The sequence below is a fragment of the Helobdella robusta genome, assembly GCF_000326865.2.
Source record: "Helobdella robusta unplaced genomic scaffold HELROscaffold_39, whole genome shotgun sequence".
NCBI classification, from domain to species: domain Eukaryota; kingdom Metazoa; phylum Annelida; class Clitellata; order Rhynchobdellida; family Glossiphoniidae; genus Helobdella; species Helobdella robusta.
The window spans coordinates 1,654,077-1,671,461 of record NW_008704865.1 but is presented as its reverse complement, the minus strand read 5'-3'; the positions used below and the strand labels follow the sequence as shown (position 1 = coordinate 1,671,461).

Sequence of the window (17,385 nt, the reverse complement as noted above, 5' to 3'; positions counted from 1 at the left end):
TCTCATTTTTTAACTTATTCACTATCACTTTTCCTAATGATAATTACTTCGTTCATTCAACCATTTATTAATTTATTTATTTTATACTGAACATTAAAACTCATGCAAAGAACACACACACGTACATACTACATACACACTCATGTAAAGAACACACACGTACATACACACACATATACACACACACATATACACACACACAGAAACACACACAGAGACACATAAAGAGCAGCAAATGTCGCTTCGAAGTAGGCAGACGCCACCACCAGTGCCTCCGCCACCAACATCATCATCGCCATTGAGGGGGGCACGGTTGATGACGTACAGAGCAGCCAGAGAGAAAAACCACCCCGTACGTTTGTACCTGGATAGGGTATCCTCCCAGGATATCATTGAGTATCCGGAATGGGATTTGACGGTAGGATGATGGTGAGGATGGCTACGATGATGGGGGTGATGATGGTGGTTATGTTTTTGATGATTAAGATCATGATAAAGATGGTGAAAATAATGATGGTGATGATGAAGAAGAATGCAAACTGTACATCGTACATCGGCCAGCAGCGGTTAGTGGACCGGCAACTCATCGTACAACGTCAGTTGGTCGATAGCTGGCTAATATTTATTTGTTCTTATTCTCATGTATGTAAACATTCAAAATAAACATGAACGTGTAAACAAAAGGACATGTAAACACACGTGTAAACAGATAGGAGAAGAGCAGCCATGTAAACAAAAAAAACTCACATTATCATTCACGCACAACGATGGCGCACTGCCTGCCCCGACCATGCTTATGTAGGAAAGATGGGGATGGAGATGATAAAGATGAAGATAAGGATGACGACGACGACGACGATGATGATGACGATTAAGATGATGATGGTGATGATGATGATGATGATGATGGTGATGACGATTAAGATGATGATGGTGATGATGATGATGATGATGATGGTGATGACGATTAAGATGATGATGGTGGTAATGATGATGATGGTGATGACGATTAAGATGAGGATGATGGTGATTATGGTGATGATGATGACTATTAAGATGATGATGATGGTGATTATGGTGAGGATGATAATGATGATGATTATGATGATGATGGTGATGATGACGACGACAGCACATTGTTATGTCAAAGATCTATAAAGAACACTTGCTAATATTCCCTTCAAATTTCTTCATTGCACTTGTAAGGCAATCGATGAAACTTTGAAAAAAATTCACACCCACACTTACACACACACACACACGCACACTCACACTCAAACATACACCCGTACACACACACGTATACACACACGCACACTCAAACATACACAAACATTCACACGCACAAACATCGATAAGTTTAAGATTATTCTCTCTGAACATGGAATTGCTCCGGGGAGCAAATAGAAATTACGTATCCAACATGAATTTTTCTATGTACAAACAAAGGAAGAACAATTTATGAACATGTGTGACTCAATGTGAACGACTAAATAAATAAATTTGTGAGTGTGTGTGTGTTTGTGTGTGTGTTTGTGTGAGTAAGTGAGTGAGTGAGTGAGTGAGTGAGTGAGTGAGTGAGTGAGTGAGTGAGTGAGTGAGTGAGTGAGTGAGTGAGTGAGTGAGTGAGTGAGTGAGTGAGTGAGTGAGTGAGTGAGTGAGCGAGCGAGCGAGCGAGCGAGTGAAAGTGTGCGTGCAAACAAACATTATACGATTTTCGTCAAGCAGAGTAGTAACGAAAAAATAAAACAAAGAATGACTGAAGATAATGCCCAATAAAAATAGCATCCACATTAAAACACTCGAACAACAATTCAACAAAACCACAACCCAACAACAACAACAAATTACACCCCCCGTCCCTAGAAACCTCTTCCCAAACTGCCAGTTCCCCCACTGAGAGACACCCTAACGAAATATTTGGACAGCATCAGGGCAACTGTTACTGATAAACAATATGAAAAAACGCAGGTGGGAAACTTTATTTTGTGCGTGTCATGTCAATTTTCACGTTATTACCATCGTCACCGTCATAAGTTGATAAACACAATTCGTTAAATGGCTTCAAATGTGTGTCTGGCCAAAATTTGGTCACAGTCAGACATGTTGAAGAGCGTTTGAAATGAACACGGATTTTCATTCAAAATTGACTGGAAGAAAGTAGTTTGATGTTATTGATGTTTGCGCTATACAAATTTTTATACTATCATCATCAACACATCAGCACTATGTCATCATTATCAGTACATCATCACCATCATTATCATCATCATCATCCATATCATCACCATCATCATCATCATCAGGAGATTGTGAAGGAATTCGGCAGTCCGGGTGGTCTGGGGGAATTCTTGCAGAAGAAACTTCTGGAACATGCTGAGATGCAGGATAACTGGGTGGGGATGATGATGATGATGATGATGATGATGATGATGGAGGTGATGATGATGATGATGTTTGAAATGATGCGATAACTACAACGTCTTCCTCATTTCCACCAAAAACATTAACAACAACATCAGCATTAACAACATCAGCATAAACAACAACAACATCAACAACAACATCAACAACAACATCAACCAACACGTCAACAACAACATCAAAAACCAACATCACAACCAACATAACCAAATTAATTATCCACAACATCAGCAACAACATCAACAACAACACCAACAACAACAACATCATCATCAACAACAACAAAAACAACAGGTTTATCAGTTCTGGCTTGATGACATGTACATGAAAGTCAGACTAGCACTCCCCATCAACTCCAATCCAGGCATGGTCTTTCCCAAACAAAATTTCAACGATCAGAATGAACAACTGAGGTAGATTTGAGCGATTGATTAATTAATTGATAAGTTGACTGATTGGTCAGTTGACTGATTGGTCAGTTGACTGATTGGCTAGCTGACTGATTGGCTAGTTGACTAATTGGTTGATTGGCTGATTAGTTAGCTCTTTGACTAATGAGAAACTTATTAATTAATTGATAGCCTATTTTACGAAAATACTAATTGAATGATTAATTGACTGATATACCAATTGGTTAATTAATACCAATTGGTTAATTAACTAGTTAATTGATTAATTTTAACTCAATTAAAGGCGAATAATTTTGTTTCATCATTAAGATACGCGGCTAGGTTTATATCGGGAATCTTAGACTACAAAGTCATCATCGACTCGTGAGTAAGAAATGAGATCAAACAATCAATCAATCACAAAAAACAAAGCAACAAATTCATAAAAACAAACAACATCAATTCACCAACAACAACAAATCCTTACATCAAAACAACAACAACATCAACATCAAATCAACCACATCAACAACATCAAATCAACCACAACAACAACATTAAATCAATAACAACACCAACAACATCAAATCAACAAGAGCAACAATAACAACAACATCGAAACAACAACATTTTTTTTTAAATTCTAACCAATCACAACCAGGCATCTACTTCCGATAGACAGGGCAAGGTCACGAGAAAAAGGCCAACCACTATGCATGGAACAGTATTATAGACTGTTCACGTCATACAGGTTGGTAAATAATAATGATACAGGTATCATGATACAGTATCACAACACTGAAACAAACTAACAGCCCATGCATCATTATACAGTATGATAACATTGAAACAAACTAACAATCAATGTATCATGATACAGTATGATAACGTTGAAACAAATTAACAATCCATGTATCATGATACAATATCATAGTACTAAAACCAAATAAGGACAGAGGTATCACGATGCAGTATCGTAACATTAGAAACAATCTAACAATCCAGGTATCCAGGTGTGGGTAAGGATTGTCTGGTGACGTCACAAGCTCAGCAGCAAGTCCACGAGAATGAGCACATAATAGTTGTGTACCGTGGACAGGTCAGTTGATGGTGAAGCTGCTGCTGCTGCTACTGCTGCTGCTACTGCTGCTGCTGATAATTATGATTATCGTAAGCACGACACATATACCAAGACAACTAAACGAGCAATCTGCTGACAAAAACCAAAATTGTGTAAACAAACCAAGAGTACTATAAAAATATCGAAGTCACACACATAAACACACACAACAACAAAGAAACAAACAAGCAACAAAGATACACAGCAACACACACCCCACACATACACACAACACACACACGCACACACACATGCACACACACATGCACACATGCACACACGCACACACACGCACAACAAATGCAGCTTTTCGCGCTTGATGTGGTTTGCAATTCAATTCGCCTGAGTGATGACAACATCTACAGTCAGCTGAAAAGATGCGTCAGAATGGCCCAAGAGGAAATAGATAATCATCTACGTAACTACGGTAACAAACCACTTCCGGTTGGCATAATGACGTCAGCGAGTAGGGATGTGTGGGCTGCTGTGAGGAGGACTATGGCGGAGAGTTTGTTTATTTTATTTTCTTATTTATTTGGTTGTTCTTGGTTACTCGCCTTTGCGTTTTTTGTGTTTCACTTAATTTTTTATTTTAATTTGTAAAATAAATAATTTAATGAGATTCTTCTACTTCCTTTTTTTCGTGCCTCATGCTGTCAGGACATTGGCGACCATCGACCTCCACAAAAACTGATTTTTAACACTTTGTCGTAGTTGAAATGTGGTGATATTGAACAAGTGACACAAGGACTTCACGAATGTTACTCGTTGTTGACTGCGATCTCTTCTTGCAATGCAATCTTTCCAGTAGTTGTTAGATTTTCCATTCTTTCCTTCCGCATGATGTGACCCAAAAACTTTAACTGACCCCGTCGGATTATCTATGGTAATTTCTTTTCATAACTGGACTGTATCAGAAGTTTCTTTTATCAAATGCTTCAATTCGCTGCTACATCAACCATTTTTGTTTTTTATTATCCATCCATCCATCAATCAATTTATCCATTCATTCATTCATTCATTCATTTATCCATCAATCCATTCATCCATTCATTTCGTTAGATCCAACGAACCAATCGTACATGGCTGAAATTGAAAGCTGCATGTTCGTCGTCTGCCTCGATGATAAGTTCGCTGAGCAGGGCGGAACCCCAGGCTCAAGGTCATTATCGTACGCTATTCGTCACATTATCAAAATCTATTCACCACATTATCATAATTAATTCATCGCATTATCATAATTCATTCATCACATTCATCATAATTCATTCATCGCATTATCATAATCTATTCATCGCAATATTATAATCTATTCATCGCGTTATCATAATTCATTCATCACATTATCATAATTCATGCATCACAATATCATATTTAATCGCGTTGTTATAATCTATTCATCACATTATCATAATTTATTTATAATAATACTAATAATAAGGAGTGACGTGAGCATGGCGAATCAGATGATACACGGATTAGGCAGTCAGTTTAACAGCGTCAATAGGTGGTTTGAGAAAACTATGCAGGTAGGTAGGGAGGGTTGTTGGGCTATGTAATTATCATAATTTATTCATATTTTATCATTTTACATTGTATTTTTTTATTATTTATTTAGTAATTATTAATTACATTTCTTTACATAGTGGATGAATTAAAAAGAGCACAAACATGAGTAACTTGTGGTTAATCATTGAAACGTTCTATTTTAAGTTTTAATCAATCAATCAATCAATCAATCAATCAATCAATCAATCAATCAATCAATCAATCAATCAATCAACCAACCAATCAATCAATCAATCAGTCAATCAATCAGTCAATCAATCAGTCAATCAATCAACCAATCAATCAATCAATCAACCAATCATGCAGTTTATAATAGCAGAGGATGGTGCGTGTGGTCTGTGCTACGAACATTCAGCAGCTGAAGGCATTGCCGTAGTACAACTAATAGAACATTTGCTTGCTTATATGTTTGTGTTTGTTTGTGTGTTTGTTTGTGTGTGTTTGTGTATCTGTGGTTGGCTGCTTGATTGGTTATCCGCATGAAGGTGATGGTCGACATGTTTGTGTGGTCGGTCGTGAACGAACATTGGGATGCTTTCATCGTCGTCGTCGTCATCATTACCATCAACACCATCCCATACATTATTATCATTATCACCATCAATGTCATCATCATCATCATCATCGCCATCACCAGGGATGAGCTACAACGCCGGAAGTTGACCCGGATGCAGTCCATGTGTGACCTCGTTCCACCACGTCATCTCAAATGGGAAATTTCCAATGACGTCATGGAGAAGATAAAAATAGCAGCCAATGAACTCGATAGGTTTTTGTGTCTATATATTTTTTTTATGATTTTACCGAACTATCATTTATCATTTTGACGTTGGCTGAGGTTGGTGACATCATTATATTTGTGCGGTCGTCATCAGCATTACGATGCTTTCATCATCATCATCATCGTCATCATCATCATCATCGTCATCATCATCATCATCGTCATCATCGTCGTCGTCGTCATCATCATCGTCATCATCATCGTTATCGTCATCGCCAACATGAAAATTCCTTACAGATCTATAAATAACTTGGACCTCTACGTACTCAGGTACGAAGGGTACGGTAAGGAGTTCCCCAAAAGTCAAAACATGAGCCCTGACGCCTACATCCAGATTGCCCTCCAGCTGGCCCACTACAAGTCATGATGATGATGGTGATGATGATGATGATGATGATGCGATGATGATGATGATGATGGTGATGATGATGAGGATGAGTATAATGAGGATGATGATGATAACGAGATGACGATGACGATGATGTTTATAAAAATAATGATCTTTAAAAAAGAAGAATGTGAATAGCACCTGCCACGTTTAATAATAGCAAAACAATCATTCACCAAACTATCATCATCACCACCACTATCATCATCATCATCATCATCACCCCACCATCATCATCACCACCACGACAGAATCCACCAAAAACTCGTCTCAACGTATGAGAGTGCTTCGATACGTAGGTACAGAGAGGGTCGGGTAGACAACATCAGGGCGTGTTCGGTGGAGGCGTTGCGCTGGTGCGAAGCCATGGTGCATGGGGATAAAATCGATGTTGGTTTAGTTGTCTGATTGGTTGGTTGGTTAGTCGGTCGGTCTGTCGGTCGGTCGGTCGGTCGGTCGGTCGGTCGGTCGGTCGGTCGGTCGGTCGGTCGGTCGGTCGGTCGGTCGGTCGGTTGGTTGGTTGGTTGGTTGGTTGTTTGGTTGGTTGGTTAGTCGGTTGGTTGGTTGATTGATTGACTAGCTAATATTAATTGTTTCTGATTGGCTGGTTGACTGACTGATTGATTCTGATTGGTTGGTCGGTTGATTGATTGATTTATTGATTGATTTTGGTTGGTTGATTGACTGATTCATGATTCTGAATGGTTGGTCGGTCGGTTGGTTGACTGATTGATTTTGATTGGTTGGTTGACTTATTGATTGATTGGTTGATTGAATCTGGTCAATAAATAAATGGCTGGCAATATGTAATAATAACAATAATAATAATAATAAATAATGAAAATAATTTCACATGTTTGGTATGCAGGCAGGTACGAAAATATCATTATTACGAAATGCCGTCAAGAAACAAACAGATATCATGGTCCAGGTAATGTTATTATTGTTGTTGTTATTCTTGTTGTTGTTGTTGTTATTGTTGTTATTGTCGTTGTTGTTGTTATTGTCGTTGCTGTTGTTGTTGTTGTCGTTGTTGCTGTTGTTTCGATGATGTTGTTGTTGTTTTTGTTTGTAGTTACGATTGAATTCAACCATCCAAACCATTCAACCAACCATGTTACCAAACAATCAACTAACCAGCCAAAAAAAATCTACAAAAGGCGATATTAGGATACGGCATAGACAATCACATGTTGGGATTGCGACAGATAGCAGAAGATACGAACATCCCTACTCCAAAGATCTTTGCTGACGTCACGTACAAGCAGTCCAATCATTTTGCTCTATCCACCAGTCAAGTAGTTATCTTTTGTCTTTGTTGTTGTTGTTGCTTTTGTTGTTGTTGCTTTAGTTGTTGTTGTTGCTGCTGCTTTTGTTGTTGTTGTTGTTGTTGCTTTTGTTGTTGTTGTTGTTGTTGTTATGTTATTTTTGTCATCATCGCTAATTTACCATCACCGTTCATTCATCATCGTCCTCATCTGCACCATCATCCTTATTACTCTCCTCATCTTCACCATCTTCTTCATCATCACCTGACAACCAGGTACCGACCACGATGGACGCGTTCATGTGCTACGGCCCTGTGGTGCCCGACGGCTATGGGGCCTGCTACAACCCCCACACCTCCTCCATACTCGTCTGCCTCTCATCATTCAGAGAATCCTCCACCACTGATTCTAGAACATTCGCCATGGCGCTTGCTCAGACGTTCGACGAGATGAAGCAACTCTGTCTGGCTGCCTCCTCATCAGTGACGTCATCGTCCTCGCTGGTGTCTGCAGCCAATCAAAAATGAGAGAGTGAGATGCTCCATTCAAGGTTTTTGGGGAGGATGATCCTGACGATGATGATCCTGACAATTATGATAATAATGATGATGTAGATGATGACGAATGAGTATTGAATGAAACTATCTTAAACTTTTAGGCAAATTGATAGAAATATATATATATATATATATATATATATATATATATACATATACATATATACATATATATATATATATATACATATACATATATACATATATATATATATATATATCACATAGAAATTTATCATTTTATATTTTTGTGCTGTTTATTTATTTTAATTAACATTTCTTTCATCTTATTTGTTTGAAAATATGACTCCAAATTAAAATTTTTCGGGGTATTCCAGAAGGGGCGAAACCAAGTGGTTGTGTCTCGACTGCCAAATAAAGGTCATTAACATATTTAAAATCCCCTCCCAAAAGGTCAAGGCCATCACTTTTGAATTTTGAAAATTACCCCTTAACTCTTTTACTGGGTACGTCACTGTGGCCCCGGCTTTAATTTGATGTCTTCAAAATGTCATGGTGATTTGTTGGACCTGCAGATGTTGATTAAAAAATTTAATTTTTGCAAATTCGGTCTATTGGCTCTACTCCTCTTTCATATCTATGCTTTTTCGGTATCCTTGTTAAATTTATTATTATTGTTATCATTTATCATTTGAAGTAACACGCAAACACGCACACACACAGCACACACACATACACATACACAGCACACACACATACACAGCACACACACAACATACACACACACATAACACACATTTATTTATTTTTACACGTAGGTATATACTTATAACGTAACAAACAAAACCATAGCTTGTTTCAAGCAGTTCAATATTTCGTTTGATTAAATCACTTGTTGGTTTTTTCATTTCAGTTTTCTTCAAGTGTATTTGGTTTGGATAGATTTGTAAAAAAATTTTAAATCCGATTGTAATGAACATGAACTGGTTTATACTGGGACAGTTTATTTAGTAATGAAATCATTATATTTTATATTTATTTATTTATTCATTAAATAATTTATTTGCTCGTTCACTCATTCATTCGTTCATTCATTCATTCATCCATTAAACCATTCCTTCATTTTTTATTGGTTGTCGATGGTTCACACATTAACTGCATATTTAATGTCATCTGATTCTATAGTACTTGATGTTGTCTGTGTTACTGTAATGTAGTATATGGGTGTTTAAAGTACTCTCTCTCTCTTTATTTCTTTCTCTCTCTCTCTCTCTCTCTCTCTCTCTCTCTCTCTCTCTCTCTCTCTCTCTCTCTATCTCTCTTTCCCTTTCTTCCTATATTTTTCCAACTATGATTTTGTATAAATAATAAATCTGATAAATTTGTACTTATTCCATTCCATTAGGTATTTATATTCCAACATTGTATACAATGTAACATTGTATACAACGTAACATTGTATACAATGTAACGTTGTATACAATGTAACATTGTATACATAACATTGTATACAATGTTACATTTGTATAAATACAAAAATTACAAACTTACGAATACATGCGATTGACGATGACGAAGATGTCGTAGTTTTAATTTTTATAGCGTTTCATTTTTTTAATGACTTTGTTTAAGTTGTAACGTAACAGTTTTTTTTAGGTTCTCCATCCAAATGTTTAGCTGCTGTTTTTTTGTTGTTATTGATGTTATTGCTGTGGTTTTTGATGTGATTATTGCTATTGTCTTGGAAGTTAATTAATTGTTACAATATTTCTTTTAGTTTTTGAATTATATATTTAATTTATGATAACCCGAAAAAACTATCTATCTTAATTATTAATGTTACGAAGATATGATATAATGTTAATGTTATGTTAATGTGATTGTTAATTTAATGGAAGGATTATACTATTATTGTGTCGTAACGTGATAAGAGTAAGTAGTAATGTAATGTTAAAGAGATTTTCTAGTTAATGTAATAGATTGTGATGTGATTATTAAATCAATTTTGTATAGCGCCTCTTTTGAAAAGACCTCAGAGGCGTAAATGTATTGTGTTAATGTAATGTGATGCGACGATTTTATTGTTAAAGTAACTGAATTATAGCATTTGTTTTTTATATGAGACTGCATGTTAGTGTTGTTGTTGTTGCTGCTTAAGTTATTGTATTCTACGTTAATGTTCTTTAAATCTATATTCCGATGATGTAGATGTGTGTGTTTGTAGTTGATGTTATTACTGTGGCTAGAAAAACATTTCTCCTCATTAATGTCGTAATTGATTTTGTTGGTTTATACCTCTCAAAACTGAAAAGAATTCAATACTTGTTCAATTTTTATGTGTGTGTGTGTGTGTTTTGACATTTATTTATACACATAAAAAACACACATGAATATACAAAGTATATATATATATATATATATATATATATATATATATCTAACAATATATATATATATATATATATATATTATAATAAATAGATTCATATTGTTATTAATTTTGCTACATGTATATTTTGTTATTTATATTATATTAGGCATATCTTTCACTATTTATATATTGAGAAAAAGAGAAGGATAGAGTGAGAGTGAGAGAGAGATTTATTCATTATTTTAGTGTAATATATATTATGTTGTCAATAGATTTTACGTGATTAGCTCTTAGATTATCTTGTTGTTTTTTAATTTATCATTATTTTTAAATATGTAAACAATAATAAATTTTGAATTGTCATTATTATTTCTATAATGGTTAATATTACTTCATCTTAATTTCCAATTAGTGAATTGTTAATTTGTTTAGAAATGTAACAAAATAAAACTAGACTTCAAATAAAACGGAGTTTGTTGTATTATTAAAATCACACTGAACAAATTATTCTAACTATATGACAAATATATATATATATATATATATATATATATATATATATATATATATCAAAACTTTATATGACAAATCCACAAATTCCATATACATATAAAATACTAGACTAAATACGAATTCTTAATGAAAAACCCGTATCTCAATAAAATACTTACCCAATTATTTATAGGTGCATTCCTGGTGGTTTTAATAAATAATGCCAAAAGGAAATTTATGTCTAGCCAAAATCGAGTTTTCTTTGTATTAGTTTATAATTTAGGTACAATAAAATAATGTTTCCGAGCAGTCACGTTACTTGAGTTTTTCACAAATTAATTTTTCAGCGTCCCATGAATAGTCTTCTTAAGTCTGCCAGGTTTTATTTAATTTCAATTTAATTAATTTAAATAAAAATTTTGATTTATCTGTTCATTTCAATTTCAACATATTTAATTTTTTTTTAAATAGACAGTTTTGAAAATGGACGACGATGTAGATTTGCGAGAAAGGTTATTTCACAATTTGGTGCGCGAATATGTCATCAGTCTGCTCCTTTCCCTGATGCTTTGCGTCATCTCGTACATCATACTTTGTGCGTTCAAGAGGCGACCAGACAGGGATGAGTATTCGGTTGCCTCGGAAGATGCCGTCGTTTACAGGGTCACCTTGCTATCCTGCACCTTCACGTTGGCTGTCTCCATTGGGGCTGTCATGCTCCTGCCACTGTCCATCGTCGCCAATGAAGCCATCCTACGTTTCCCCAACAGCTACTACTTACAATGGGTCAACCTGTCCCTAATACATGGTCTCTGGAATACTATTTTCATATCCTCCAATCTTTCGTTATTTGTGTTCATGCCATTTGCTTATTTCTTTACTGAGTCTGAAGGACTGCCTGGGTCCAGAAGGGGAATAATGCCCAGAGTTTATGAAACCGCATTGGTGTTTGTTCTCTTCTGCGTGGCCGTATGTGGATTGGTCTGGGTAGTACTGGCACTGACGTCTGGTGATAATAACAAGTTTATGTTTGAGGTAAGCTTTTTATGTTTTTAATTCTAAATATTTATTGGCACATTTTTTAAACTAATCAACAATAAAGGTTTTTTTATTGGTGGACTAACCTCAAAATTTTGTAGTTTGGTTTTATGTTTCATTGCCTGATCGTAATTAACTGTAATTTAATTATGTAATCGTTTCAATTTACTAATAATTTTCATGTAAATATTGAAACAGATCTTCCTAGATGTGAAAAACTTCTACCTGCTCTACTTATACTCCTGTGTGTCGTTCATAGGTGTGGCCATGTTACTCATCTTTACCCCCATCGGTTTCATTCGGTTGTTTACTGTCATCGGGGAGCTCATCACAAACCCCGACAACCTTCAAACTAATTTTGAAGGTTACTTTCAAATGATTGCTTCTTTTTTGTTTTTTCCTGATTTTTGCCTGATCATTATTTTAATTCATGAATCTTAAATTTAGATAGCATTTATTTTTGTCTAGATTTATCTATCTAGTTATTTATCTGGCATCATCTGCCAATTACAAAATTTCATTTGTCATTTAGTATAATTATATTCAGTTACTAGTGTGATCTTTTTGGTCTATCATTAAAAAACTATTTATGTTAAGTTTTGTAAACATTTAATAATCATAATTTAATTGTTTAGTTAATTTGTTAATGATATTTTTGACAAAGGCGACATAATGAAATGCATATTGGAGGAAGCAACAGAGGCTCGAAGACTCGAGGCGTCAACGTTGTCAACACATTTCAAAATTGCCTCTGATTTGCCAACATATGAGTTTGTATAAGTATTACATTTATCTTTTAGTCTGTTATTTCTCCTTACATTTCAATCTTTTATCTCCCCTGTACTGCAACCAAATGAGTAGAATCCTTATTAATATTATTATACAAACACTTTGATAGGAGTCTTAAGGAAGATTGCAAATTAATTCGTCGTAGACAGGCTCTAGAACATCTGAATCAGCAGCAGACATTAGTCTCAGCAACACTGCCCTCACCGTCATTCACAAACGGTTGTCGATCCCTGCATACCTCGATCACATCCCCATCGTCTCTATCATCATTAACGCCATCCTCATCGCCGTACTCATCATTCTTGACGCTGTCCTCGTCATCCTTGTCGTCGTCATCACACTCGCTACCTCCCAAACTTCCATCTCTCCGCGCCAGTTACCTCAAACAAAATGGCTGGAGCGAACTGTCAACCTACCCTCTGCGATCCGCAACATCAATCACAACATTGTTGGCAACACCTGAGACGCAACATCAACATACCCCTACTAGCGCTAGCAACAAAATCAATACAGTTAAAACATCTAACATGTATGCAGCTCGTTGCCTGGAGTTGGAGAAGCAGAGACGACGCATGCTTTTTAGGAGGAAGTTTGTCTACCCGCTATCCATGCTGGCTCTCTTGATATTAATGTCCATATCCCTCCTGATGGTCTCACTTAACATTGCCGAGTTGCTGATTACAGGTAAGGTGTTCAGAGGAAAGGATGATTCGTCGGTTGTGTTGGGGGTGAACTCCATCTCCATGCTGGGTCCGGTGGGGGCTGCGGTGGAGATTGTTGTCATCTTCTACCTCATGACCACATCCATTGTTGGCGTTTACAGTCTGCCTGGCTTCAAAAGGTTCATCCTTATTTTATTTAATGTTTAACTTTCACTGGGTAACATTTTTATACTAATCTTTTAGGTAATATTCATTCAACCACTGGGGAAAATGTTTACAAAAATGAATGACGTCACCATTCAGGTTGTACCCGAAGAGGCAGGACACGCCAATGACGATCATCATCGCCAACTGCGTCATCATTCTCGTCCTTAGCTCAGCTCTTCCCGTTCTCTCGCGAACGTTGGGCATTTCAAATTTTGATCTGCTCGGAAACTTCGGGCAGTTGGAGTGGCTGGAAAGTTCCTACACGATCCTCATCTACAACATCATCTTCGTCATCCTCACCGCCATATGCCTCACCAGGCGCCTGACCATCTCCATGATGAAGATTATTTTCCCAGAGGTTAAGAACATTTTCACTGGGTCCTCTATTAAGAGTGAAAATTCTTCTGAAGTGGTTCCTGCTTCTGCTGTTGCTGATGCTGCAACTTCACCTACATTAATAAAAACAGATTGATGGTTGAGATGATTGGTTGGTTGGTCTGTTGGTTGGTTGGTTTTGGTTTTGATTTTGTTTATGGTTTGATTTTGTCTGTAGTTTGCTGGTTAGTAGATAGATTAAATAGCCTAATTGTTTTGGTCGGCTTGTTTTCAGTTTATTGGTTGATTAGTCGGTTGATTGTTTTGCCTAGGCTGACTTTCAGTTTGCTTGGTTTGTGTTTTGTTTTGCTTGAATCAACCAGTTAAGCGGTTAATTATCAATATTCTTCTCAGTATAACGTGTAAGATGTGCTGTACTTGTGCATGCATGTCATTCTATGCCTTTCTTCCCATATTTACAAACACTTCCTTCAACAATTTCTTTATTCGGATATTTAAACTGTTCTATACAAATGTATATAATTTAAATGTACGTATTTGTACTTATGTATATGTTTGCATGTATGATATTGTATATTTATGTAGATAAAACATGTCTTGTCGTTCAGTATTTGCACCATCTATCATCATTTTCATTGTCAAATGACATTATTAGTCAGAGCTGTAAGAACTTAATGATTTGATAGTATTTATGATCAACGAATTAGTTTTTTTTTCTGATTTAATTTATCATTTAATACGTTAGTAACAACATTATTTATGTTCATTATTATAGATTCATGTGTATATCATTTGTATATCGATGTATATCGTTTGTATCTCGATGTATATCATTTGTATATCGATGTATATCATTTGTATATTGTATTTGTATCAAAATAATGCAACATTCCCATAGCGATGTGTATACATATATATATTACCTACGCTGTATACGTGCGGATGTTTGCAGAGTTTATTATAAGACCTATTTATGACGATTTCATTATTATTATTAATATAATTATTACTAATTTATTATAGCGTTTTTTATTATTCATTCAATTTACTAGTTTGTCTCGCTCCTTTGAAGAGATTCGTTCAAATTGACAACATAATTTTGTATGCTTAACTGCCAGCCAGATGAATGTTTCCAGTGCATTCTTCCTAATGTGAGTCTTTATAACTAATAGATTGGTTTGTCAGAATAAAAAATTCATTTTCTTTTTGTAGGTGCTTATTTGGTGGCACCATAATTATTTTCTGAACATTAGTCTGTTTATATTTTTTTTATGAAAATTTACTTTTGCTCCATTACAATTAATGCTGTATAATCGCTACTGCCAGCTACGTGAACATTGCTTTGCCATATTAAACATTGACATTTTCTGTTGGCATATTATTTAATTTATAGCATCTCAGTCCTTTGTTGATTTTGCCATTGGTTGGTTGATTGGCTAATTGGTTGGTCGGTTGGTTGACTGGCTGATTGGTTGGTTGATTGATTGGTTGGTTGATTGATTGGTTGATGGATTGATTGATTGAAAATAGATTGTCTAATTGATCATTTAATTATTTGATCGATTGATTTTTGAATAAACACCATTTTATAACTCAACTTTAAGGCATTTAATTAACGAAGAATCAGTACTTTAATATTATTCGTAGTTGTGAGGTCCGATCTGATGAACATACACCTTGGATTTCATCTGAACATGTACACCTATGTTTTTATTCACCATAACGAACTGTTTGATATCTCATTAATATTCGTAGAGTGTTATCATTTACATCCATAGAGATATCTAATTATTATTTATGATAGCATAGATGGTTTTTAACTATTTAATATTTCGTTAATATTCATAAGTGACATACCATAAATTTTAAAACTTTGATTACCCTGTCAATATGAATATTGATTGTAGGCTTGTATGACTCAAATGCTTCCTAACCAGCGTTAAAGTACTATAGCTCAATTCTTATGGCTTTTTTTTTATCTTCTTGATCTCTTTGGCTCGAGGAACATATATTTTCTTAAATTAATTGATGTAACGTATGTTGATGCTATGCAACAATTAGTGTAATGTATTATTAATGTAGTACTGTTGTAATTATTTATTATTATATTTATTTATTTTAAGGATTATTATTAACTTTTAGCCTGAGTTTAATGCCCAATGTTTTTATTTCAAGTCATTAAATTTCTAATTAATTTTAAAATAGAAGACTTTTTTCTCCTCCCTCTCTCGCTCTTTCTATTTCTATTTCTCTCTCTCTCTCTCTCTCTCTCTCTCTCACTACTGTATGTATATATTATATGTGATGATATACTAAGCTAATAATGAACGATTAGTCTAGTCAAGTTTGATGAGACCATTTTTGCCTAAATGGTAAATTTAAAAAATATGAAAATAAGGTTATTAATATTTATTATTATTATTGTAAGAGTTAGCAATATTTTTTGTATGTATGTATGTATGTACGTACGTACGTACGTAGGTATGTATGTATGTATGTATATTTTTTTAAATGGTTATATAATCAATGTGTAGCTGTTTTGTCATCGTGTGTGATCAGTGCAATGACGAATGTTTATTATTTTTATGTTTTGATGGTCCTAAATATGTACATTAGATATTGTGTATGTGTGTGTATGTGTGTGCGTGTGTAAATTACCTAAAATTCTAATTATGCTGGGCGCATATTGTTTCGTAGCGTCTTTCAACATTAATAACCCTTAAACGTGATCATAATCTGATTAAACGTTTATAAGAATATCATATAATTTTTTTTGTTTGTTTGTTTGTTTGTATGTTTATTTATTATCAATCCCGATTTTTTTTTAGTTTTAAACATCAGAAGTTTTGCCTTTTTGTTTCAAAGGAATCGTTAAAAAAATTTATCCCGATATTACTTTATGTGTGATGATTCATAATAACAGCTGACTGACATATATAAGTTTTCTAACATTCCGTTGATAAAACTTATAATAATTATTGTTATTATTATTATTATGAATATTTAATACTGAAGTATCAGTTCTGTAACATA

At 34.9% G+C, this 17,385-nt stretch overlaps 2 protein-coding genes across 2 annotated transcripts; both read left to right on the top strand.

Annotated features, from left to right (window-relative positions):
* Positions 1-1,872: 1,872 nt before the first annotated feature.
* Positions 1,873-8,466, top strand: HELRODRAFT_84274 (hypothetical protein; the record flags this gene model as incomplete). The annotated part of the gene is made up of 16 exons (XM_009024020.1): positions 1,873-1,971; positions 2,307-2,396; positions 2,719-2,837; positions 3,144-3,197; positions 3,475-3,564; positions 3,819-3,912; positions 4,240-4,441; positions 4,996-5,062; positions 5,375-5,462; positions 5,809-5,913; positions 6,147-6,277; positions 6,521-6,643; positions 6,923-7,061; positions 7,540-7,602; positions 7,832-7,972; positions 8,215-8,466. Coding segments are annotated over 16 exons (1,857 nt in total), but the record flags the coding sequence as incomplete, so codon positions are not given.
* Positions 8,467-11,803: 3,337 nt separating this feature from the next.
* HELRODRAFT_113731 (hypothetical protein) lies at positions 11,804-14,628 on the top strand (the record flags this gene model as incomplete). The annotated part of the gene is made up of 5 exons (XM_009024153.1): positions 11,804-12,355; positions 12,557-12,722; positions 13,023-13,077; positions 13,524-13,988; positions 14,113-14,628. The coding sequence occupies 5 exons, from the start codon at positions 11,804-11,806 to the stop codon at positions 14,486-14,488; spliced, it is 1,614 nt and encodes a 537-aa protein (XP_009022401.1). The 3' UTR covers positions 14,489-14,628.
* Positions 14,629-17,385: the final 2,757 nt, after the last annotated feature.